At 36.0% G+C, this 26,855-nt stretch overlaps 1 protein-coding gene and 1 non-coding gene across 6 annotated transcripts in view; one reads left to right on the top strand and one right to left on the bottom strand.

Annotated features, from left to right (window-relative positions):
- Positions 1-26,855, bottom strand: part of SMG1 (SMG1 nonsense mediated mRNA decay associated PI3K related kinase) — a 98,969-nt gene that overhangs the window by 46,255 nt on the left and 25,859 nt on the right. For 3 of the 5 annotated variants that reach the window (XM_070362186.1, XM_070362185.1, XM_070362188.1), the window contains 22 exons: positions 25,812-25,975; positions 25,146-25,301; positions 22,815-22,951; positions 21,669-21,727; positions 20,241-20,454; positions 17,901-18,026; positions 17,432-17,504; positions 16,266-16,363; positions 14,838-15,011; positions 12,852-13,076; positions 9,500-9,601; positions 8,645-8,914; positions 6,694-6,824; positions 6,349-6,510; positions 5,808-5,926; positions 5,241-5,328; positions 5,047-5,148; positions 4,414-4,554; positions 3,634-3,833; positions 1,852-2,048; positions 1,520-1,681; positions 347-501 (listed from right to left, as the gene is read on the bottom strand). In XM_070362186.1, coding sequence (XP_070218287.1) covers positions 347-501; positions 1,520-1,681; positions 1,852-2,048; positions 3,634-3,833; positions 4,414-4,554; positions 5,047-5,148; positions 5,241-5,328; positions 5,808-5,926; positions 6,349-6,510; positions 6,694-6,824; positions 8,645-8,914; positions 9,500-9,601; positions 12,852-13,076; positions 14,838-15,011; positions 16,266-16,363; positions 17,432-17,504; positions 17,901-18,026; positions 20,241-20,454; positions 21,669-21,727; positions 22,815-22,951; positions 25,146-25,301; positions 25,812-25,975 — 3,255 coding nt within the window. Of the gene's footprint in view, positions 1-346; positions 502-1,519; positions 1,682-1,851; positions 2,049-3,633; positions 3,834-4,413; positions 4,555-5,046; positions 5,149-5,240; positions 5,329-5,807; positions 5,927-6,348; positions 6,511-6,693; positions 6,825-7,013; positions 7,068-8,644; positions 8,915-9,499; positions 9,602-12,851; positions 13,077-14,837; positions 15,012-16,265; positions 16,364-17,431; positions 17,505-17,900; positions 18,027-20,240; positions 20,455-21,668; positions 21,728-22,814; positions 22,952-25,145; positions 25,302-25,811; positions 25,976-26,855 lie in introns of those variants that run through there. The other 2 variants (XM_070362187.1, XM_070362189.1) reach the window with 2 other exon arrangements.
- LOC138985670 (U6 spliceosomal RNA) lies at positions 18,379-18,488 on the top strand. Its single transcript, XR_011462712.1, has one exon. It is a non-coding gene; the product is annotated as a U6 spliceosomal RNA (small nuclear RNA).

The raw sequence follows: 26,855 nt of genomic DNA, 5'->3' as shown, positions 1-26,855 counted from the left end.
AAGAAATAGAAAAGCATGTACAACAAAACAAGTTACCAATAAGAGATGGAATTATGACCCTTCTTTTATTTTCCCTACATTTTCCATATATGATAAAACTCACTTGAACATATACAGAGGAGTCCAAGGTATGCAAAGAGTTTGCCTACAGGAATCGAGTAAGTTTAGAGCTAATAAGTGAGAACTCTGGCTATCAAGGGGAATTTGTATCAGATTCTGACACGAAAAGTTATCAATTAAGAATCAACATTAAATGTAATTAACATTTAATTACAGAGTCAGTGAGTAACACAAAAAAACTTAACATAAAGAACTCCTATCACCCATTTCCTTCCTTCTAACTTACCTCCCTTCAGCCTGTTGGGCCACTGAATTAATCCAGAGAAGATTTTTTCCAACAACCGAAGACGACCAGACAGCAATTCCCTGTATAGCTTCAGGACAATGAAGTTCACACAATGCTTCTACCACCATCATGATAGTTACTTCCAATTCATTTCCCTGAAAGCGGCCATTCAAAAAAAAAATCAAAGACGTCAATACCCTCAAAATTCAAATCTCTACTAAATTTACAACTACTGATCACAATCTAAAGCCTATTTAAAGTCAAATTTATTTAACAATTGCTTTTACAATGATGAAATTACATTATTAGAATTTCCTAAAACGTCATGTATACTGTAGATACGAGGGGGAGGGGGTGCTGATGGACTGTAATAAATAGCACTTGGGTGTTAATCTTTACAAAATAAAAAAAAAAACTTTACCATTTCAGCTGTGGCATCTTTAGGAGTAATACATGAAGTAAATACAAAGCAAAAATTTAAATAACCATGAATCAAAGAATGCCTAATTTTATGTTTTTGCATATTGCCTATTGATATTAACTAGTAGACATTTGCAATTTTTGGATTCTATTTATTTAGTAACCCCACCTACAAGTCAGCACTTTCCCCACATATTATAATGTTATCAATATTATATTTTTACACATATTATAAATTGTACTTTCCTATATACTATATAATCATTACAAGTGATTATAAAAGTTTTCTTATATACATGAATTTCTTAGAAGTTCCAATCTTTAAGCCTAAGTAATGAATATTTTCACATACTCTAAGTAAAAAATATAAATAGGCAACTTTGGAAGTTATTGCTTGTATAAAAATATTGGATGAAAAGTTTTAAATATCAATAGAACCTTTATTTTATCCACAGACTGTGTGCTCAGTTGCATCTGACTCTTTGCAGACCCATGGACTGGAGCCCCAAAATCCTCTGTCCATGGGATTTCCCACTCAAGAATACTGGAGTGGGTTGCCATTTCCTACTCCAGGGGATCTTCCCAACCCAGGGATCGAACCCTAGTCTCTTGCATCTCCTGCACTGGCAGGCAGATTCTTTACCACCAGTACCACCTGGGAAGCCCCTATCCATAGATTAGATCATAGCAAAGGAATTACCCCCAAGTTTTTCTAATTAACAGATTTAACTAACTCCACACACACCACTTTACCTGAGACGGATTTGTCTTCATTTCTGTAAGCAAATCGAAGCCGTGTCTCACTGTCACAGCAGGCTGGCCTGCCAACAATCCAACCCTCATGATGGAGAGTCGGATCCGAGTCAGCCAGTCTTGACAAGTTTGGCGATTGGTATAGAAAAAAGTCCTAATGACCTTTAGAAGAGAAAGAAGAGCTCAGGACTGGTTCTGACAAATTACAGGCAGAAACGTCTGAAATACACATAAAGCATATATACAAGTCTACTGTGATTTCAGCTCTGCTCACGCTGCCAGGTTTGACCACAAAACTGCTGTAAATCAACATCCAGCCCACTGAAACCAACCTTGGGAGGCGATGTTAATGCATTGGCACATCCTTCATATGCATTATACATTAACTTCTCCAGGTTTTCCAGATACTGCAGAAGCAGCACAAGTCTAAGCTGGTTGCTACTGTGGCCTTCATCATTGTCTGCAGTTGTCCACTGACTAACATCTTGATCGGGGTTTAATGTGTGAGCTGCAAGACTTCTAATGATACCTACAACCAAAGACAACATTCCACATTTAAAAGGAGTCTTCAAAGATTCTAGAAGTTCTTGGACATAATTTCACAAATTCACATTTAGCAAGTATCCTCTGCATATCCGTCACTTAAAAACAAAATGATCTTTCCATTTTTAGAAGGAAAAAATGTCTTCTCCACACAAATTCCCTAAGTTCGTGAACAAACACATACGACACAATTATTTCAGTTCAGTTCAGTCGCTCAGTTGTGTCCAACTCTTTGTGAACCCATGGACTGCAGCACACCAGGCCTCCCTGTCCATACCAACTCTCAGAGTTTAATCAAACTCATATCCATTGAGGCAGTGATGCCATCCAACCATCTCATCCTCTGTCACCCCCTTCTCCCACCTTCAATTTTCCCAGCATCAGGGTCTTTTCAAATAAGTCGTTTCTTTGCATCAGTTAACCAACGTATTAGAGTTTCAGCTTCAACATCAGTCTCCAATGAATACTCAGGACTGATTTCCTTTAGGATAAACTGGTTGGATCTCCTTGCTGTCCAAGAGCAAGCGTCTTTTAATTTCATGGCTGCAGTCACCATCTGCAGTGATTCTGGAGCCCCAAAAATAAAGTCTGTCACTGCTTCCACTGTTTCCTGATCTATTTGCCACAAAGTGATGGGACCAGATGCCATGATCTTCGTTTTCTGAATGCTGAGCTTTAAGCCAACTTTTTCACTCTCCTCTTTCACTTTCATCAAGAGGCTCTTTAGTTCTTCACTTTCTGCCATTACAGTGGTGTCATCTGCGCATCTGAGGTTACTGATATTTTTCCTGGCAATCTTGATTCCAGCTTGTGCTTCATCCAGTCCAGCATTTCTCAGGATGTACTCTGCATATAAGTTAAATAAGCAGGGTGACAACATACAGCCTTGTACTCCTTTCCCGATTTGGAACCAGTCTGTTGTTCCATGTCCAGCTCTAACTGTTGCTTCTTGACCTGCATACAGATTTCTCAGGAGGCAGGGCAGGTGGTCTGGCACTTCCATCTCTAAGAATTTTCCACAGTTTGTTGTGATCCACACAGTCAAAGGCTTTGGCATAGTCAATGAAGCAAAAGTATATGTTTTTCTGAAACTCTCTTGCTTTTTCAATGATCCAACGGACATTGGCAATTTGATCTCTGGTTCCTCTGCCTTTTCTAAATCCAGTTTGGACATCTGGAAGTTCACAGTTCACATACTGTTGAAGCCTGGCTTGCCGAATTTTGAGTATCACTTTGCTAGCATGTGACACAAGTGCAATTGTGCGGTAGTCTGAGCATTCTCTGGTATTGCCTTTCTTTGGAATTGGAATAAAAACTGACCTTTTCCAGTCCTGTGGCCACTGCTGAGTTTTCCAAATTTGCTAGCAACTTTGTGAATGAACACACATGACACAATTATTTAATAAAAGCTTATTCTAACGAACATATCTAGATTAACTGATAAAGTATTAAATGAAAAAACTGTGTACTCTCAAAGTTCTGTTTTAATGAAGATAAAAAATCCATTATTTCTTAACGCAAGCTTGAAAGTATTTACATTGCAAAGTCTGAAACAGTGCAGAGTCAATTACCTTCAATTGTTTGGAAGGTATCCTGAGCTCTGCCGAGTGGGGTCCTCAGCTTAGAAAGGACAGTGAACTGTGCTGCTTCCCAAATAGCCCACTGCCAGAGGACAGCATCTGTCTTTAGCAGATTGCGGGGAATCGTTGATTGGTCACGTTTATCCAGTCTCTGGCAGCTATAGAACAATCTTTCTAACCAATTGTCCTTCCTGGAAAAAGAAGTTTCATATTTAATGACAATTTCATTTGAAGAAAAAACAGACAATAACAAAAAAACAAATTGCAAGGGAAATGGGAATATAGGACTTTTCCCCTACTTCAAAAAGGCAAACCTATAAAACTGGGAAGCATTAATTATATCCGCACCTCTCATTTTAAAGTCTTTTACGGCTGAAATAGAGTAGGGTATAGTGTGGACAGATTATTAGGGTAAAAGGCTCATGACAGTTTGGCCATCAGGATAAAATAGTCACTGCAAGTAAAAGTCTCCAGAATGTCTACACCCTCAGGCCCCTCCCCAAAGCACTGATGACTAGGACACATCAGTTACATGTGAACCACACTTCACCTTTACTATCAAGTGTAAAGCTCATTTTTATCTCTTCAGGTGCCATCTTCAAAGCAATTCCTCCTACTATTGAAAACTTAAAACAACTCATTTGAAAAGAACATTACTTTCTATTCTGCCACCCCTGATGTATTTTCTCCTCTAAATTGGGCACAGGGTTAAGATATTCAAATATATTTAAAGTACTTTTCCCAGATGAAAGAGTCAAAGAAAGGTCTTACCCTATTCTATGAGAGTTTCCATACAAAATAAAACTAATAACATCAGAGAAATCTTGTGGGTGGAATGTGTTACTTGGTGCTTTACTCATGTGACTTCTTAATGCTAAAGAAATTTCTTGAATTTCTGTGTGATTGTTATTGCTGTAGACAGAAAATAAAGTCACTGTTACACAAAATCCTTTAGTTAAAAGGTTACCTCCTGCTGTAAATGAAATACTTCCTTGTTAACTAAATCTGACAGTAAAAACAGATAAAATTAAGACATTAAAAATAAAGGTTACTACAACTTTGAAATTTAAAGTTCTTTTTTTTTTTTTGAAATTTAAAGTTCTTAAATCACCAAAATTAACCCAATTAAAAACTATAAAAGAATGCAATTTAGTTTTACAAATAATAACTACTGAGAAACACATTTTGGCACTTTAAGTATTATTCTGTAGCAATCATCATAAGCTTTATAAAAATTACAAATTTTTGTTATTTTCTTCTAGACCTGCATGATTTGATCCTTTGCCATCTCTTCAATCATTAAGAAGTACCACAAAAGATGTGATATTAATTCACTAAGAGACAATTTGTCTTTTCCTAAATTAAACATTGTGGGATGTCTTTGTATTGATACAATTGTTATACCTCAAGACAACATCTAAAGGGATTGACTTCAATAGCTTTCCAAATGCTTGTCGAATACGAGTTCCACTATGGACTAGCTGAACACGGCAAACATCAACACACCTACAAAAAAATGAAATAAATAATACAAGTGTGGCAATATTTCTAAGTTATTAGGTCCAGGGTCAAAAGAGTGGATCTAATTTAATCCATACCTCTGTAAAAGATCATCTGGTAAGGAAGAGGACAGTGCATGTAGACTGCTGCATGCTTGCAGACAGATATTCACATCTTCAACCAGAGCTGTTAAAAATTTAAAGACACTTTCAGCTTGCCAGAAGAAATTCTATGCCAGTACATCATAAATTTCTGAACACATTCACTTCAATAAACAGTGAGTGACTACTATGAATGAGGGGTTGTTCCTGCCTGGAACCCTCTCTCACTGGCAGTAGTAACATTTGGGAAAACGCTAACACTCAACAAAAATCTACTTAGGGTGACTAGTCTTCACCCAAACCTTTTCTCTGAAGGAAATTTTAAAAGTACATGGAATGTATCAACAATCACATAAGCTTAAAAATGTTAACAATTACTTTAAAACAACCTTTTTTCACATATTAAGACTGGCAAAAAAATTAAGACAGATTACACCTTTGTCATTAAAATGGGGATGAGACATTTCCACTCATGAAAGGCACTCAAGTGACTATCTTTCTCTCATTATCAAAGATCTCTTTTAAGCACTGATTAACAAAAATTAAATAATCACAGAATCTTACTGTTGGCTAAAAGGCCTTTGCAAAATTTATGGAAAGATGGAAGAGAGAATAAAGGTGCATATGTTTCAGACTTCTTCATTAAAACAGCCACTTCCAAAGCCCAGGTCATTAACAGTTTCCTGAAACATAAAATACACAGCTGATTTCAACATTAATAAAAACTAAAAATAGAAAAACAACTTGAAAAATCTATTCTTTTAACATTAATTTTCTTTTGGTTTTTTTAATACTTCAAGAAATAAGAAATATTAAAACTATAGAAATTCCTCTGACAAAACTGTCTTTTAAGAAAATCTCCCCAAACTAGCATAAATTGTAGCAAAAAAAATTCTAAAATCTCTACAAATACATTCATCTATAAAATATTGCAGGAAGGAAAGGTTTCATGTAATTCTTTCAGGAAACAAGAAATGCTAGACTAAATAATGAAACAAAATTTAAAGTGTTTCATAATGAAGAAGCTGCCCTATCCCTAATGATAGTCTTCATTTCTTTTTCTCAAATTAACCAAAAGTTAGAAACATTATAAAATATTAGTTACCTTGTGTCCTGGTTAAGATTATCTTTCTTAAGCAATATTCCCAGGAGATTTAAGATAATTGAGAAATGTTTTTTTGTAGCTGTAGTTACAGTACTAATAACGGCACCATCAAACAAGGACGGGGATGATGAACTAAGACTACTAGATATAAAGTGGTCATGCCTAGAAGACAAAATTTGGATCATCTTGTCATATCTCATTAAAAAAAAAGCAAATCCAAAGTTAAATCAACACATTTTTATTTTACACTGTATACTCTAAAGGGTCCATCTTCCCTTTAAAAACTAACTTTTTTTTTCTTTTTTTTAACAGACAATTCTTAAGAAGTATGTGTAAATACATTACCTGGTACAATGAGAATACAATGTGTAGAGCACTGCATACTGAATGGCAGGGAAATGAACAGCCAGGTCGCCATGCACAATCATCAGATTCTTACTCAGAAGTGCAAACACAGTTGGAGACAGGGCCCACATCTGATGATGTACCAAAGAAAGTAAATGTTTGGCTCCTCCAGGACATACATGACCATACAAAATGTTTATCTTTCAGAATATGTCTGCACATTTTTAAAAATTAAAATGACAGATTTAAATTTGGAAATAAGCTAGTACACTAAACCTGGGATCAGCAAATACTTCTTGAGAAGATAAGAGAGTAAATACCTCAGCCTCTGCAGGTTATGTGACACCTCTGTTACAATGTCCAACTCCTCAACTTTGCCACTGCAGTGAGAAAAGTTACAGACAAAAAATAGGAATCAAAGTGGCTATGTTCCAATAAAAAGTCTTTACAAAAAGAGGTGATGTTTGGTGATGGTTGCACAATTCTGTGAACATATTAAAAATCACTGAATTGTACACTTTAAATGGGTACTGTACACTATGTGAATTATATCTCAATAATTAAAAGAAAAAAAAAGGAAAGAAAAAAAAAGCAGTGGGCAGCTAGATTTGGTCCATGAACTGTAATTTGCTGATCCCTGGTCTAAACAAAAGCCCCTGCACTCTTCAGTGTAGTAGATTACCTCAGTTTTCCATATACCATAAATGGCAAGTTGCCCTCTCCAGTATGAAAAAAGGGCAAATCCTGCCACTCTAAGCCTTTACCATTCTTCCCTTTCTTTCCATTGCTAAGATACTCCTTTCACCTGACCACTCTGTCCCCACTTCCTCTCACTTTCAGAGTGTAGAATATAAAACTCAAATCTGAACACAATGTGAATTTCTCAACAATCAAATTTTAGAATGCGAAAGAGGAATCAGCTGCAGCCCAGCAGTGAGGGAAAGAAGAGTCACTGCAGGGGACACAGGGCACCTGATCTAATATGGACAGCATGCAAATACAAGCACCAAATCTTGAGTTTTCCCTCTCTTCTCTCTTAGAAACACTAACCCCTTAATTATATTCCATTACTTTTCATTGTAAACAATGCTTTTCAATTTTGCTAAGTACCACAGGAGGGAGAAATATACCCTGATAGCTCAGTTGGTAAAGAATCCACCTGCAATGCAGGAGACCCCGGTTCGATTCCTGGGTCGGGAATAGCCGCTGGAGAAGGGATAGGCTACCCACTCCAGTATTCTTGGTCTTCCCTTGTGGCTCAGCTGGTAAAGAATCCGCCTGCAATGCGGGAGATCTGGATTCGATTCCTGGGTTGGGAAGATCTCCTGGAGAAGGGAAAGGCTACCCACCCCAGTATTCTGGCCTGGAGAACTCTATGGACTGTATAGTCCATGGGCTTGCAAAGAGTCGGACACCACTGAGTGACTTTCACTTCAATGACGCACAGCAATTATTATAAATCAAAAGCAGTCACTTCAGATTTCTTAAAAGGAATGAAATCTTTCTTCTTCTTCCAAAATAATATGTGAATGTTCCCAAAGTAAAGTGGGTAGTCAAAAACTAAGGGACATATGGAAGCACTAACTCTAGTGGGAAAAGGAAAAGAGTACCAGGGGAAGAAAGGGTTGCATTTTAGAACTACACAAACTTGTCCTGCGGAAAATGTTGACAAGTTTACTAAAAGCATGCTAGAGTAAATGGGAGAGAGCATTAAAATACAAGTTCAAAAAATAAAAAGGATATAAAAAACTTATCAAGGAAGGCAAGAGCTAAACATAACAGCATGAAAATATTCCTGTCAATTTTAATTATCCAAGCATATCCAAAATATGGCCGTTTGTTCTGTGTGATGCTGCAGACACACCGCCTTGTAGTTAATGAAACATGTTAACATGCAATGAGGAGAGGCTCAAATGTGGATAAAACAAAGCCATTACAAGTAAATACTCACCCCAATTAGTGAGTTTTTAGCATTTCCAATTGTAGTCAGAGCACTAAGGTCAAATATAACTACAAATTTTGCATTGTCTACATTGAAAACATGATTCTTAAAAGCCTCATGTTTTATTTCAGAACAGGCATCAGGAAGTTGTAGACTATGTAGCAGATTGTTTAGGGCACAAGTCATTTCTCCCAAAATTAATTTATAGGCAGTCTCTAAAACAGGAATATTCTTCAGACTGAGCACTGCTTGATAAACAGCATGGGCTACAGCAACAACCTTAAAAAGAGAATTCAGGAAAGTAATAATTAAATGGAAAGCATATTACTATCTGCAAAATGATGATACAAATCACACTGTCTAAAACACCAAAGACTTTAATTTTTCAAAAAAAAATTTAGGAAACCTACACAGTATCAGTAAGCTATTTAAAAATCTATAAAGCTTTATTATCAAAAAAGTATTCTCTAAAAATGACAATGTGGAATTTCTTAAAAGGCCTTCTGTTTTTTAAGCCAGTATCAGAAAAAATACAAGCAGCAATTTATAGAGACAGGTTTTCCTACATCTACTTAGAAAGTCTATATTGGCTTTGACTTGGGAGTCAGTTAGGAAGCTAACAATAAACATTTGACATATATATATAAATTTTAATAAATTTAATGGAAACCTGAGAAAACTATCATTCATCAAGGTATACAGTATGAAACTCAACAAATATTAAGTGAATTATTATAATTTCTAATATTCTAAATCAAATATTTATCATTTTAATATTTCATTTATGTACCTACTAAGTAATGAACATGAGTCAAACTTTTTAATGACCTAAGTTAGCAAAAGCCTGATCAGTCAATCACTTACCTCTTTTTCTTTATGATAACGCAAAAATAGTAGTTTAGATGATGGTATAAACAGTTTTTCTACAAATGATGATGGCAGTTTTGTATTTATCTGTTCAACAATCTAAAAGAATAAAGTAAGAAATGAGTTATCAATTCACAAAAGAACATAGAGGAACCTTAAATACATATTCCTAAGGGAGAAAAACCAATATGAAAAGGCTACATATGATATAATTCTGACACTCTGGAAAAGGCAAAACTACCTAAATCAAATCCCTTATGATTATACAGTGGAAGTGAGAAATAGATTTAAGGGCCTAGATCTGATAGAGTGCCTGATGAACTATGGAATGAGGTTTGTGACATTGTACAGGAGACATGGATCAAGACCATCCCCATGGAAAAGAAATGCAAAAAAGCAAAATGGCTGTCTGGGGAGGCCTTACGAATAGCTGTGAAAAGAAGAGAAGCAAAAAGCAAAGGAGAAAAGGAAAGATATAAACATCTGAATGCAGAGTTCCAAAGAATAGTAAGGAGAGATAAGAAAGCCTTCTTCACCAATCAATGCAAAGAAATAGAGGAAAACAACAAAATGGGAAAGACTAGGGATCTCTTCAAGAAAATCAGAGATACCAAAAGAACATTTCATGCAAAGATGGGCTCGATAAAGGACAGAAATGGTATGGACCTAACAGAAGCAGAAGATATTAAGAAGAGGTGGCAAGAATACACAGAAGAACTGTACAAAAAAAGATCTTCACGACCCAGATAATCACGATGGTGTGATCACTGACCTAGAGCCAGACATCCTGGAATGTGAAGTCAAGTGGGCCTTAGAAAGCATCACTACGAACAAAGCGAGTGGAGGTGATGGAATTCCAGTTGAGCTGTTCCAAATCCTGAAAGATGATGCTGTGAAAGTGCTGCACTCAATATGCCAGCATATTTGGAAAACTCAGCAGTGGCCACAGGACTGGAAAAGGTCAGTTTTCATTCCAATCCCAAAGAAAGGCACTGCCAAAGAATGCTCAAACTACTGTACAATTGCACTCATCTCACACGCTAGTAAAGTAATGCTCAAAATTCTCCAAGCCAGGCTTCAGCAATATGTGAACCGTGAACTTCCTGATGCTCAAGCTGGTTTTAGAAAAGGCAGAGGAACCAGAGATCAAATTGCCAACATCCACTGGATCATAGAAAAAGCAAGAGAGTTCCAGAAAAGCATCTATTTCTGCTTTATTGACGATGCCAAAGCCTTTGACTGTGTGGATCACAATCAACTGTGGAAAATTCTGAAAGAGATGGGAATACCACACCACCTGATCTGCCTCTTGAGAAATTTGTATGCAGGTCAGGAAGCAACAGTTAGAACTGGACATGGAACAACAGACTGGTTCCATATAGGAAAAGGAGTCTGTCAAGGCTGTATATTGTCACCCTGTTTATTTAACTTATATGCAGAATACATCATGAGAAACGCTGGACTGGAAGAAACACAAGCTAGAATCAAGATTGCCGGGAGAAATATCAATAACCTCAGATATGCAGATGACACCACCCTTATGGCAGAAAGTGAAGAGGAACTCAAAAGCCTCTTGATGAAAGTGAAAGTGGAGAGTGAAAAAGTTGGCTTAAAGCTCAACATTCAGAAAACGAAGATCATGGCATCCGGTCCCATCACTTCATGGGAAATACATGGGGAAACAGTGGAAACAGTGTCAGACTTTATTTTTCTGGGCTCCAAAATCACTGCAGATGGTAACTGCAGCCATGAAATTAAAAGACGCTTACTCCTTGGAAGGAAAGTTATGACCAACCTAGATAGCATATTCAAAAGCACAGACATTACTTTGCCAACAAAGGTCCGTCTAGTCAAGGCTATGGTTTTTCCTGTGGTCACGTATGGATGTGAGAGTTGGACTGTGAAGAAGGCTGAGCGCCGAAGAATTGATGCTTTTGAACTGTGGTGTTGGAGAAGACACCTGAGAGTCCCTTGGACTGCAAGGAGATCCAACCAGTCCATTCTGAAGGAGATCAGCCCTGGGATTTCTTTGGAAGGAATGATGCTAAAGCTGAAACTCCAGTACTTTGGCCACCTCATGCGAAGAGTTGACTCATTGGAAAAGACTCTGATGCTGGGAGGGACTGGGGGCAAGAAGAGAAGGGGACGAAAGAGGATGAGATAGCTGGATGGCATCACTGACTCAATGGACGTGAGTCTCAGTGAACTCTGGGAGTTGGTGATGGACAGGGAGGCCTGGCGTGTTGCGATTCATGGGGTCGCAAAGAGTCGGACACGACTGAGTGACTGATCTGATCTGATGGGAGACAGAAAAAGGATCAGTGGTTGCCAGGTAGAAGAGGGGAGAAAATAGGTGGAACAGGAGGGATTTTCAGGGCAGTAAAACCCTTCCGTATGATACTACAATGGTGAACACATGGCATTACACATTTGTCAAAAACCACAGAATGGACAATACAGAGACTGAACTCTATGGACTTTAGTTAATCATAATGTGTCGGTCTGGCTCATCAGTAACAAGAGGGAACTACTGGGGAAAGAGGCTGTAGGGGAACTCTGTACATTCTGCTTTTCTGTTAACCTAAAAACTGCTCTGAAAAGTAATCTATGAAAGAAAAAGGTAATATATCTAAGCTGTATTTTTAGGCCTTAACACTGTGACATTAAATGTTTAGCTATCTAAATAGGATACATGTATTTACACTTAAGGGTAAATTTTTACATTGGCAAAGGAAAGTACAACTATGGCAGCAATGTTCAGCAGAATGTCATCTAGAATTTGTTCTGAAATAATCCAGTTGGGGATGGAGGGATGGCAAGGAGGAGGCAGAGAGTAGGAGGCCTAGATGAAACCAGATGGGCCATGTGTTTCTAATTACAGAAACCAAGTATTAAGTATGCAGAGATTCATTATACTACTCTACTTTTTAAAAAATATGCTTCAAAATTCCATAATAAAAGGTGAAGAAAGAGGGAATATTTATGATTAAGAAAAGAAAATCTATCAAAGAAGCTTTCACATGTTTCAGAAGCAAAACATAACAGGGTCTTTCAAAATAAGTATCAAGTACCTCCTCTACACAAAATTTATCAGGAGTGCTAGATAAGTCTCATATGAAGCATGCTATTTCATCAAAAACAAGAAAAAAGAGTGAAGCTACACTAAGATAAGATCTCAAACACTAAAAGTAAACAGATACAAGAGCAAAAGCAAACTAGATTTTAAAAGACTAATACAAAAAAATTTTTAAGCCCCACAGGCAAACAAGGACTTAATTTCTTCCACATCAATTTACACTTAACAACCTGAATAAACATATTAAAAAGCAACAAAAAAGAATTCACATACCAATGTGAGTAAATTCAAGACTGAGATGATATAATCTGTACCACAAGTCTGGCAATTCTCCAGTTGATCTAATCCATATGTAATAACCATGTCACAATGTATAGTCATGCTAGGATCCAAGCTGCCGAGCAAAACACCAACACACTCATTAGCAGCTGTCAACACAGCCTCAGAAAAAAACACTTGGTTTGCAGCCGTCACACATCTCATTACTCTGTACAGAACCTGCAAATGGGGAAAACAAGCAGCTTTTTAAAAAAATTCATATTCTTCCACAGAGCAAGAAAATATTTTCTTTCTAATGCAGTTTCAATGGAAAATTAACTGCCTGCCTTGTCAGTAGTCTCAATATTCCAGTTCTCAATGGTTGAATAATAATAAGAGTATCTCTGGTACAATACACAGAAAGGATCTTGCCTAAGTATCTAAAGTACTACTGTGACAGGAAATGGAATTTGCCATCCTCTATTTCCCTTATACCCAATTCCTACCCCCCAACCAAAGTCACTAAATAGCTGAAGTTCAAAATCTTTTTAATAATCATAAAACACACTAGAACTTAATAACAGTATTAACAACATGGAAATAACCTACCATGAGAATAACTTTCCATAATCTAGCACTTGGACTTTTTTATAAAACTAAATATCCAAGATAGTTTAGCTTATGAAAGTTCATGTATTGGCGGCCTCTTTGTAAAGATATTCTCATTCATAACATATAATACCTATTTAAGTATTATGAAAATCATATCATTTCCAAACAAAAAACTCCACTAAACTATAGTAGTCAATATTAACATACTAAATTTTTAATTAAAATAACTTAGGAAAAAACAGATACAGAGGAAATTGATACAGAATAATACTTCTCAAATTTTTATGTAATATTCAACAACTACTACATACAGGGTTTTTTTTTAAACCAACAATAGGTTTAAAAGGCCTAAAATACCATTTTTGGCAAAGACCTAAAAGACTCTCATTAAAGACTACATTAATATAGAACTATCCTGGAAAATGATATGTGCTTGTCCTTTGTTTTATATCTGAGTTAACTGCTTTTATTTCAACACTGACAGTCATCAACCACCCTTTTAGACAATTAAAAAAAATTAAACTACTTTGCTCAGTTTTAAAATATTAACATACTGGTTGTAATTATCTTCAGGAGCTGACATGTCTGCTCAAATACACAATTAACTTACTAAGAATTAAATATGTAATTAATGTCCTATTTTATCTAGCAATGTGTTCAACAAAAGTAAATGCTAATGAAAGCCAGAAATTCATACTAACAGTAAAGTTTTAATCATTTAGGTTAGGTCTTTTAAGACTTTATCACACAAGTTTCTCCCTTCTTGTTCAAGCAGAATATAATGATAGGGATTCACTTCTCACATCCATTACACTGAACCACTCACTGGACTGTAACACAACACAGCTGATGTCTGGGGCTAAAATGTAGAAATCTAGCTACCTTTTTTAATTGGTCTCAGGCTATTACATATTTTAGATTCTATGTCTTTATATCCTTTGATGTCAAGCTATCAAATTGTTTCATCCTGTCATGCTTAGCAAAAATTACTTTTCAAAGCCTTATTTATAAATGAGAAGTATGTTGAAAAACTTCTTAGTATGTTGAAAAACTAAAAGGAGACACAATAATTTTAAATCAAAACTTTAAATTATTAAAAAACTACAGAATGTTTTTAAAGTTATATATGAAAAACAAGACTAAATGGACCTACAGAGAATCTCCTAAAAGTTCACAGCATTTAAAAATACACAGTGGACCTTTTATCATGGGGTGAGGGGGAATGGAATATAGAATTCCCTACCTTTCTGGCTATTTAAGAAAGTAGTCAGACACATAGATACATGCTAAACAAATGAGAGATTAATAACATATTTCACTAGGTAAAGAGAACCATTTAAAATAAAAAGCAATTATTATTGAATGATACCTAAGACTACTAAAACTTACATCTGTTACATATGCCTCAGTAATTGGAGGACCTCGAATTGGGCTGAAACGTTCCCCAATGCTTCTCACCACAGTACTGAATACCCGGAGAAGTGCTGCCAGCTTTGGTAAGGACACTGATGGAGGAGGAACGTCTTCATCCACTGACTCCCCAGAGGCTACATGGCTGAGGTCCTGGATGTGAATTCACAGCATTCTTATTTAAGAAGGACATTGTTTTTAAAAACAAACAAAAAGCAACTCCCAATTTTTAAATCCCAATTTTTAAACTTTATAACAGATCTGTATAAATGAAGAGGAATTTTGGCCTATGACAGAAAAGGAAACACGAATCTTAAATATAAAAGTAGACTTTACTTCTCCAATTATTTAAAAAGCAAATATTAACCTCAATAGATTCTTTGAGCAACTCCAACAGTAAGATAAGCCAATATCATGCACATGAAGAGGAAGGGGGATGGGGGAGTTTAGAGGAGGCTGGTTCAAAAAATTATAAGAACTTGTAATACCTAATCTACAGATTTAAAGTCAGTTGAGGAAATTAGATATACTCAAAGGAAAAGATTAGCAAAAAATGGAATATGAAAACCATTATACCCACATATAATTAAGCACCAAAATAACTGAAGAAAACTAGATCTCTAGGGATAGCAAAAGGCAAGTCTCTACAAAAAAGAATGGGTGGCTTATGAGAAGCAGATCAGCTTTAAAGCTGTGCTAGGAAGCAAGACATCCTAGCTGTGGGGGTAAAGAAACATAGGGAAGCAAAATATTCTCTCATTTTTCTCTGAAAGGGAGAAAACATATTGGTACAGTTACAAGTAGTGAATTAACCGTTTGCCAGAAAGAGCAAAGGTATAAAGAAAAAATGAAATTACATCTTTATGGAAGCCTTGACCACCAAATAAGAATCATGGTAATTACCAACTAAGCAGGAAAGAAACAATAAGAGACAAATTCAAAGACGGCAGGTTTAAATCATGACAGTGGCCAGGAAATCCGAGAACCAGTAATGGACACTTGACTTAAAAGTGTCATACTCAAAAGGTAACTGAAACCAAGCCTTGTCCTCTGAAGCACAAGCCAAGATTGCCGATACAAGTAAGAGGAAAGCCTTTTTCATCATCAATTCACAACATCAATTCAGCTTTTTCATAACAAAAAAAAGAGTAAACTACAACTGAAGAAAATGTTTTTGGAAAATTACCAGCCACGAAAATTATTTCAAGCTTTGGGAAATTAGGTCTGCAATCTTTCCAGTAATTCTGCTGGCAACCTAAAAGCATCTGAAGCAATGGTCTCATAATTTTTGCTTAAATGTCAGGTGATCAGAATTATTTTAAAATAAATCTAGCATTGCTTTAGATTTTTTTTTTTTTTTTTCTTAACTGAAATTTTAGGAAATAACTTAGTTTTTTATATACTCACCTCAGCATATGCCTCCATGTCCTCTAAAAACTGACCAAGAAGAGTGGTAGAAAATGCAAGGTCAGCTACCCAGAATGGCTCCAAACTCTGCAACCACCCTAGGAAGCACGTAAAAAATTTTGAAAGAGTAGGAAAAAAATCTAGGTCCAAATAAAAGAGACTTTTAAAAGACTTTCAAGTTGCTCACTCTTGAAACAAGCCCTATATCATAAAATTAGCACTATAAACTGTTTTTTGTTTGTTTTTTTGCTGTGCCACATGACTTATGGGATCTTAGTTCCCACACCAAGGATCAAACCACTCTCCCATCCCTCTTTGCCCCGTGGAAGTGCAGAGTTCTAACCATTGGACACCAGGGAAATTCCCATGAACTATTAAATATACTAATGATTAACAGCTACCTCTTTTAATGCTACAGAAATAAAAATGCTACAGAAATTAAAATCTAATCTGTCCTTTTTTTTTTTTTTAAGTAGATTTAATATCCATAGTATCACTACACACATGGCTGAGACTATACTGCCCCAATCTAAGACCACACTGGTTTTCTCCTCCAGGGCCACACCTGGCCACTGAAAGTGTACCTTCATCTCCGGGGGAGAAATGGGACCACTCGCCAGTGGAACTGAGAGAACTATTCTTACCTGTGTATCTTAACTTCAGAACTTTATTGTACCAAACAAGCTATGAAAAACTACAGCACCTGGAACAAGTTCAAGTGAGTCCTACTAGTCATTCATTTAACTGGAAAAAAAAGGTGGCTTTTTCCCACAATTTATGACAATCATCCAAATTAATCCATTTGTTTGACTGTTTAATCACTAGAAAAACAAAAAAAATCATAAATATCCAGGATGTTCCTTCCATTCTACCCTTCAGAGTACTGCCACTATGGTTATCTTCCAACCAACACATGCAACAAATGACTTGAGACAAGTCATAGGTGCAACACTACAATCTGCATTTACTCTCCCTACTTACTACAAAAGTACACACTTTTCCTTTGAAAAGATAAAGGTAGCTAACAAGTAATCTTCACCAAAATATTCTCTGAAGTAATTGTGTTTCTTCTATTATCAAAAGAACTAGTATTAACAGCTGGTCTTTGAGGAACCAACACTCCTTCCCACAATATTTAAATAACTGGTATTTCCTGAATGACTCACCAGACACCTGTTGTGTAAGTGAAGGCTTCTGAGTATGATCTATATGCCATCCAACTAATATATCAACTGTATCCTGGATGGAGACAAAGAAAAGGGGACTAATCATTTTAAGGTCTTATTGCTATTCCACCTGTGGACCATATAAGAGTAGGAGATTCTAGAACATCTTATGTCCTACCTACTTGAGATCATACTAACTTAAGAGGGGGGTGAGAGGGACAGGGCAGGAGAATAACGGACCTTTGTTTGTGACATTGATGAAATATTTAAGTATCTTAAGGCACTAGTGTTGGCAAGTACAGATGGTATTTTTTATAAAACTGCATTACTGTATCATTCAATCCTGGCCCTTAAAACTGACTATACTCAAAGGAGCAGAAACTCTGTTTTCTATCTAATTTCTCAATTCCTCATGTACGCAGCCAATCCCTCACCCCATCATATGAAAAGAGGGAGTCAGGGAACTCACCCTAAAATTTGTGCTGAAAATATGAGGGTAACATCGAGCTACCAAAAGAATGCACTTAACACACTTGCAAAGTAATTCTGGTGTATCCACATTTTCAAGAATGGACTGCAGGCTGGTCATTACAAGCTGAAAAATAAAAATTACAAACCATGAACATTTAATAAAATAGGGAGAAAACAAGCAAATTAGCTTCATTATTTAATAGTGACATAGCCAAAACTGACTATGACATCAGAGAAAATAAACTCTGTAGTTTTAGTTTCCAAAAAATTTGAAAACATTTCAATCCACTAAGATATTAAAGGCTGAAAACAAATACTGTTTTTCCCTTCTTTAACGTCTGTTAACATATTTCTAAGTAACATGTTTACTCTGTTCCTAAGTGCTTTCTTCAATATTATGGGTGTGATTAAAATTTCAAGAACAAAAACTAAGATGTATGATTTTAAAATTCAGAAGATAGAGCAAATGTTGTACAGTTTATACTTAAAGATATAAACACTTGCTTCAAACTGGAATGATTTAGAGAAGATTAGCATGGCTCCAACACAAGAATGACATATTATGTTACCACTATTACATGTGCATATATATATTAAATAAACATATGGCATACTATTTATAGAATATTTTGCAGCTGAATTTTTTGTTAAAACCCATTCTTTCCCCTAAACGAAGGCTCTTCTCTATAAAAGAATTAAGTTATAAATATAGAAAAAATGCTAGAATGAGAAAAACCACCATTTTGCAACAGCTAGTACTATAACCTATACAATGCACAGCATATGAATGAATGCTAAAATCAAGTGAAATATTATGAAAAACAGGATATTCAGAAGGTCTCATGGTATTATGTACAGATTACTGACTAATTACAAAGGGAGAAAAACAAGCCTTCACAAAGGAAAAATCTGGTTGGTCTTCACCTTAACTAAGCAATGAAACTCTTCATCTAAGAGGTATGTGAATCTCAAGTTATGTACCTGCTAGCGTGACACAAAGCTAAGTGTGAACCCATGAGGTATTCATGACCAAACTGTTTGAACTGAATCTAACCAGCAAGGAATAATCAGACAAGCCCAAGATGTAGAACATTCTACAAAAGAAGGGGGACAGAAACAGTGCAGCAAATTGTTACGCTTAAGAAAGATTAAAGAGGCACACCACCATCTTCAAGAGATTAAAGATTCATCAAAAACATGAATCTTGATGGAATCCTGAGTAAGACAAAAGACATCTCAGTGGCAACAGCACGATTTGAACATGGATTTTATTATGCAACAGAACTAATTTTCTTAACTATGATTATAATATTGTTGTTATATAGAAGATTAGCCTTAATCTCTGGAGATGTATATGTATGCTCAAGTATCACAGGGTAAACCATCATGATGTAATTTATTTTCAAATGCTTTAATAAAAAATCATGTGTGTGTGTGCATGTGTGTAAAAACAAAACTGGAGCAAAATATTAATAAGTGACAAATCTAGGTAAAAGATACATGGGTGTTTACTGTACTAGCCAATGTGTTTACCTGTGGATTGAAAATTTTTCAAAATAAATAACCGGGGAAGCATCCACTATATAAACTATATGCAGAATAAGTCAAATTTGGTGTTACGCTAGTTAGTTACAAATAATTTTCTAAATCTTTTCCCAAATTCTTTTCATAACCTCTACAATTAAGGGAAAATAAAAATTTTAAGACAGAATAGATTTCTCACTTTTTTTTTTTTTTTTTTTACTAATTGGCCAAAATAAAACACAAAATCAACTTTTTAGAAAAAGTAAAAATAAAGATATCAAATATTCCAAAACCATCAAATTCTAAATTTTTAAACAACAAAAATTGAATTATTTATAATTTGGCTCTAAATTAAATTGGGAATTATCTTTTAATAATTCAGATATACTATTATTTTATATAACTTGGAATAATAATTTTTAACATATTATCAAACCTAAAAAAAACCCAAAGTAAGTTGTGATGTTTAATTTTTATCTCCCTCAAAAAATGTGAAGCCCCCTTTGACCTGGCTTTCCTCATGCAGCTCCAATGTCTAAATCTGTAAATGATTCTAGTACTAGGCAAATTCAAAAGAAAGCTTCTAAAAAGTGAAGACATAAAATTTTAAGTAACTTATTTTAAATCTACCTATAAAGTGTGTTCTTTATATTCTTTACTCACATTCAGAAAGAGGCATTTTATTTACATTACATGTACTATCAGTAGATAACCCCTACCCTAAGATTCCTTTCTTCAAGCACTCCACCAAAGATGTGTTACAGACACCGTTCTTCCCAAGCGCATCATCACTCCCCATCCTCCATATTCTTACCTGCATTACAGATGAAAAGGCTTTCTTTTCTCCTACAGTCTCTAGTGCTTTGTAGGTGGCACATAAGTAGAGGAGTTTAACTTCATCTTTTGCAGATGAGCTAAATTTGCTAAAAATCCATTTGAAGATCTTCTCAGCCTCATAGCTCAGAGATGCACAAAGAAGGCCAAGACAACAAGCTCCCTCCTGTCTCAACTCCTGAAGCAATTTGCTACTGTTTATTTTAATGCAAACAAAACAAAACAAACAAAATACACAAGAGGCTTAAGCTTTCAAAGATGACAAGAATAACATATCTTACAACAGAATGTGTTAAATGATTTAATTTTTATTCAGACTACACAAAAGGTTTAAGTTTTATCCATTCTAAGTATTCTATCTTCTCTCTCCTATGGTACCTTTGTTAAAACTTTAAATTTTCTTTTATTTTAGAATCGATTATTTACAAATAGTAAAGAAAGGTTTAAATATACTAAAATTCAGACTTTGAATTCGATCTCAAACTATACTAACTGATCCATAGAAAAAGGCAGCAACAAATGATCAGACAAAGTGAAGTCGCTCAGTAGTGTCCGACTCTTTGCGACCCCATGGACGGTAGCCTACCAGGCTCCTCCGTCCATGGGATTTTCCAGGCAAGAATACTGGAGTGGGTTGCCATTTCCTTCTCCAGGGGATCTTCCCAATCCAGGGATTGAACCCAGGTCTACCACATTGCAGGCAGAGGCTTTAACCTCTGAGCCACCAGGGAAGCCCTAATATTCAGTATCTGAGGACTATAAAATAGGGAACAGTAATAGTTAAATATAATAAACTTAGAAGATTAACACTGATTTAAGTATTATATTAATCAGTAACTATACAAAATAAAACCATCCAAAAGCAATAAGATTCATGACATACTGAGATGAGTTTTGGATGCTTTCTAACACTGCAAGTCTTTGGGAATCACCATATGAAGAAATGACTGCACACCTCTGGGGAACCCCAGCAGCCCTGGAGACTAGATGGCTTTAATTCACTGTTGCCCAAAGGACACACCCTTTCACCTCTACTCTCGAAGCAGTTTCAAAATGCTCTAGTTTACAAAAGTTAACTGGATGCATTCATGCTTGCATTCAGAGTTTATGTCATTCTACAAGTCAGTGCTCAATTATTTAGTCATGTTGACAAATTAAAAAAAAAGAATGGCTCTCCCTTTCAAGTGGGTTCCATTTGTGTGTGTGTGTGCTCATTTGCTAAGTCCTGTCTGACTCTTTGCACCCCCACAGACTGTAACCTACCTGGATTCTATTTCAGTGGTAATTAAGGTTTAAATACTTTAACACAAAAAAAGATGGCAAGAGAACCCAGTGAAACATTAAAAATGTTATAAATGAAGTCAATAAGTTTATCTTCCTGAATACTTTTAAAATTTCTCTTACTTACCTTTCATTAAGCACATCATGTACAGCAGCCAAGATATTATCCAACTGCTTAACTAGCACCTTAAAAAAAATTTAATACAAACTTCAGATTTCTATACTTTTAAGAATAACATTATGTACTTTTTCTTACTTCTGGTTCCCTCCAAATTGTAACTGGACCACACCTTACTTTTCTTATTATTCCCAGGTCCCAATTATATCAGGAGGGTCATAAGTTTCCTTTCAGATTCTGAAAGAAATTTATCCATAGGAAATATACAGCCATGATCATCAATGGGGGAAAAAACCAACAACTCTTTTATTTACTCTGAAATGCATTTTTAGAACAAAAGGTGAACTGATGGATAGAAGAAGAGGTAGAGACATATATGATAAAGTCATAAAGTGTTACAGTGTTAATGACAGAATTTAGATGCTATGATATTCACTGTAAAATTCTTTCAATTTACTATTTGAAATTTTTCATAATAAAATCAGGCAGGGGGGCCTGGAGGAAACCTGCTTTGAACCAAATGTCATTTGACTCACTACACCATTTTCATTAACTGCCTCCTGTTCTGTATCATGTTTTTAACAGTAGGAGACTTAGTTGTAGGGCAAAGAAATTTGCAACTGCTCCTGTACTTTATTCTTTTTTTCTGGCCAGGCCAAGTAGCTTGCAGAATCTCAGTTCCCTAACCAGGGACTAAACTCAGGTCAAGGCAATGAAAGCCCAGAATCCTAACCATTAGGCCACCAGGGAACTCCCTCCTGTACTTTAAAGAGTTTTTCCATTTATTTAGCCCTGGCCAAACTTACCCATGAGCAAATTATGTACCTCCTACTCCAGTTTCACTTATGAAAACAGAGAGATATTCTGTCCCAGAACACAGGATAAAAAAGTTCCAAGGACAACAGAATAAATATGTAAAAGGTCAAAAATACTTTATCACAGAAGGAACCAACACGGATCCAACATTTGTGGCTAAGTTACACATTAGGGGCATTAAGTTCAAGATGATCATAATATAGGCCAAATAATCTGGAATTCCCTATTATTTTTCCTTAGAAGCAAACCTTTTCCCTTCTTAAACTACTTCAGATAACGTTATCTAGTGTACTAAGGATATGTAAAACTGATCAATATTTCCAAACACACTATACTGACCAACTTATTTTCTGGTTGCTGAATAAATTCTTTCAACTGCTTAACAGTAGCCAGTCTTCGGTCTCTGTCATCTTCCCGGGTGATCCTCCGAAGAAGATTCGACAGTCGAGACTCATCAGAATAAGACATCGATCGCTCTGTGAACATCAACATTGAGGATGAATCAGCACAGAAACTTAATAGCCCAAATATTTTAAAGTATATTAATAATCACAGTACACCAGACAATTAAAACAAAGCTCAATGAATGTTAAGTCGTATAACATTTTTTTTAATAACTATTTATTTTTGGCTGTGCTGGGTCTTTGCTGCCACAGGGGCTTTTTCTCTAGTTTCAGAGAGCAGAGGCGACTCTCGAGCTGTGGTGTGTGGGCTTCTCGTTACAGTGGCCTCTCGGTGTAGAGCTTGGGCTAGGGGCACAAGTTTCAGTCGCTGTGGCATGTGGGCTCCACATGGGCTCAGTACTTGCGGCTCCCAGGCTCTAGAGCACAGGCTCAGCAGTTGTGGCACAAGGGCTTAGTTGCTCCGCAGCACATGCAATCTTCCCAGACCAAGGATCAAACCCATGTCTCCTGCACTGGCAGGTGGATTCTTTACCACTAGGCCCAGCCGTAACATTTCTGTTCATCACTGTAAACCCAGCCCCAGCAGACTGCCAGGCACACAGCAGACCCCCCAAAAAGATAAACCTACACAGAAACCTCATTCCAGAGAACCAACTGACAGAGAAAAAAGAAAGGCTTAGAAATTATTCTCTTTAGATCTGTTCCAAACTGTTTTCAACATCCAGGTAAAGAGCACAGGTAAGAAACTTCAACAGGTTTAGAGATAAAGTCACTATCAGCCAGAAAGAGATTACATGCTTCTCTTTCTCACCTAAGTCTCCCATTGGAAGGGAGCCTCTTGTTACATCATCAGTTGCCTAGGACAAAGGTTTGGTGAACTTCAATCACACATTCAGTTCAACAAAAATTACCACCTATCATGTGCAAGGCATGCCGCCACAAGGAAAGTGGCAAATCAAAACTTTTCTTCCCTTTTTTAATGACAAGAACAAGCAGGAATGCTCAAACAATGTTGAACACTACTAATCAAGATGGCTTTAAATAAAGTGTTAAATTTTTCTTTTTAAATTTTCAACTGTGCAATTCATCACAATTAATGAATGTACATTAACACAAACCACATTAAACAGTCTGACAGTTCCATTTCTAAGGAATGAAAGGAAAAATGGTAATAAAGAAATTGTAACATCTGAGAGAAGGAAGAAGATTTTTTAAAAAGCCTTAGCCTATAGAGTCAGCAAGGATGACTGCTAAAATGTCTTTAGGTTACTAGTCAAGAAATCTAGGCTGTATTTACAATGCTGCCACTAGCAAACTGTACAACTCTGAGCCTGCGAGGGGGAGCTAGACTAAATTAACTTTAGAGCCACTTCTTAACTCTACCATACCTAATTCTTAAGACTTTAAATACCATTGTAATTAGCCTCCAATTAAAATAAATAAATTTAAATTAAAAAAATTTGAACAATGAAAAAAAAAAAAAGACTTCAAATACTTTTAAGAGATAATTTCAGCCTATGACTTAGTCATTCCACTTTAGAAAAATTTATCTAAAAGAAATCACTTTTTTTTAAAGCTGCATGCAAAATAAAAAAGCTCTATACAAAAATGTTCACCAAGATACACAACATACACACACACTCCCCTCACTGGGAAAAAATGGTTATAAAGTAAAGGTCCAAACAGTAATTATATCCAACAAAGAGTATAAATCAGAAATCTTGACTTCTTAATCAGCTTTACCAAGAAAATAAATTTCTCTTTCAGAAAAAAGACCATTACCTCTAATCCTATGAATGTTCAAGACACTTTACCCATTCAATGAGGCTTGTGTTTTAAAGCATGAAGCAGTAACTGTGTGCTTAACTTTAGAAAAGGGCCCAGTCCCTTTACTAGAGTCAAACAGAACTCTAGAACTCTAGGGGCCTACCCTCACCCTAGAGTTGAAGGACTTGCTGCAGAAAAGTCTATCATACACTATATGTTCAATATCTACTGTAACCAGGAAAATCCTTTCTTAAAAATCTTATCCAGTCTCCTAATTTTAAGAGAATTATTTTTAAAAGTATTAAAAACCTTTCTGGTAGGAATTTATGTTAGGGAACAGTTGAGAGGAAAAAGAATGCAAACAATTATCACCAACACATGTTTCTCAACTCAGTAAGCTGACCAAGTCACAGATGCACAAGGCACTGGCAGGAAACGAGGCATTTAGGAGATGTCTCAGGGGAGGCATGTGCGATGGTCCCAGGTCACCCAGTCTTACCCTGTGATTTCCTCATGTCTTTGATGGCTAACGCACGACTGCCATGCTGAATACTGGTAAACTCAGGGCTGGTCACATTGTTAACCCTCAGCTCTTGCCCCAACGACTTCCGACCATAAGTATTTTCCCCAGATCCTCCATTGACACTGTAGCCACCTAAAAATAGCAACATTTACATTATTTCAATGGGCTCTTTGTTTCACTCCATCAATTCCTGATAGTTCAGGTCCTTCTGACTCAATCTGCAGCTCAACCAGCCTTTGCTTCTACTCTTTCTCTGTGATGCATGCCTTGATTTCATTTTGTTATCTTCAGTGGAAGATCAGATTTTGCACTTGAAAACTTTTTAGAAGTCCAGAGGAGAGACAGTAGTCAGGAAAGACTTTAGCCTCAGTGATAATACTGTATTTTGGGGGCAAGAAAATTGCACTTATGTATTTTACTGCATGTGTAAAAAGTATATTTAAATTTATAATTAAGGGGTAAACTTTCAAAAAAATGTTTCAAGAACAGCACTGTATTTAGTAATTATAAACATATTAGAAGAAAAGAAGGGGAGAGAGGGAAAGAAAGGGAAGGAGGAGGAAAAGGAGAAATAGGTACGTTAAAACACACACACACACACAAAAGCATGCCTCTGGCAATAAGGAAACATATAATATATACCCTTTTCGTCATTCTGTATGTCAGCATGGATTCTGGTATCATCATGCCTTTGCCGAGACACCACAGCTGAATTTGAAGGCTGCAGTCCATAAGAGGAAGACCCACCCCTATCTCTGGATGAAGAGTATTTTAAATTATCTGGGTCGGCTGATGCACTATCAGTTCTGCAAAGAGAGAAGGGTATAAAGTTACAACTTTAAAAAAACATTTTGATAACGCAAATCGACAATCTTTCTTCTATACAAGCCTCTATCTTCTCATTGCTATTATACAAAAGCACTCCAATATCTAATAAGAAGCCTTTCAACCAGGAAGAGATGGAAAAATGGGTGAAACACCAGCTTTTCAGTCCCTTCTACTATCTAAAGATTCATTCAGAAATATGAATAACTTCCAGGAATAGGGTGGCCAACTCAACACCTAAACTGGTTTTAGCACTGAGAGTTCCATGTCCTGTGAACCCCCTTAGTCCCAGGAAAACTGAGGTAGCTGGTCACCATGGTGGTCCAGCGTTCTTTTCATGTAACTTGATAAAAGGAATAGTTGTTTCTAAATCGCCTTCTCTCATAAGAAGGTTAACCAGTGGAAAGTTAGTCTTCTCAGTCATAAAAATAAAAAACACTAGCAACATATCAGGCAGGAGCAAAGTGTTACCAAATTATTTTTAAACTACTGCCTAATGGCAATGTGGCACTCTGTCTCTCTCACCTAAATTAGTAACTTGATTATTTGGTGGCAAAATAGATTACAGCACGAAATCTGAAAGCATGCTCAGTAGGGTATTAGGAAAGAACACAGCTGAAAAATAAGATTATTTTAATGTATGGTAATACTGAGGACTTCATTATTAATAGATATTCTTTATATAAGCAATATCTATTAATAATAAAGACTGATTTTATCTATTATTTTATCTATTTTATCTAATTTTATATAATATATATAATATCTATTTTATCTAATATTTTATCTATTAAAATTATAAAAAGTGAGGAAAATAAAAGCAAGGTATCCAAGGAATCCAATAAAGTTGAAGGTTGCAGT

This window comes from Bos mutus, chromosome 25 (genome assembly GCF_027580195.1).
Source record: "Bos mutus isolate GX-2022 chromosome 25, NWIPB_WYAK_1.1, whole genome shotgun sequence".
NCBI classification, from domain to species: Eukaryota; Metazoa; Chordata; class Mammalia; order Artiodactyla; family Bovidae; genus Bos; species Bos mutus.
The sequence above is the reverse complement of the archived record's forward strand: the minus strand, read 5'-3'. Positions and strand labels throughout refer to the sequence as shown.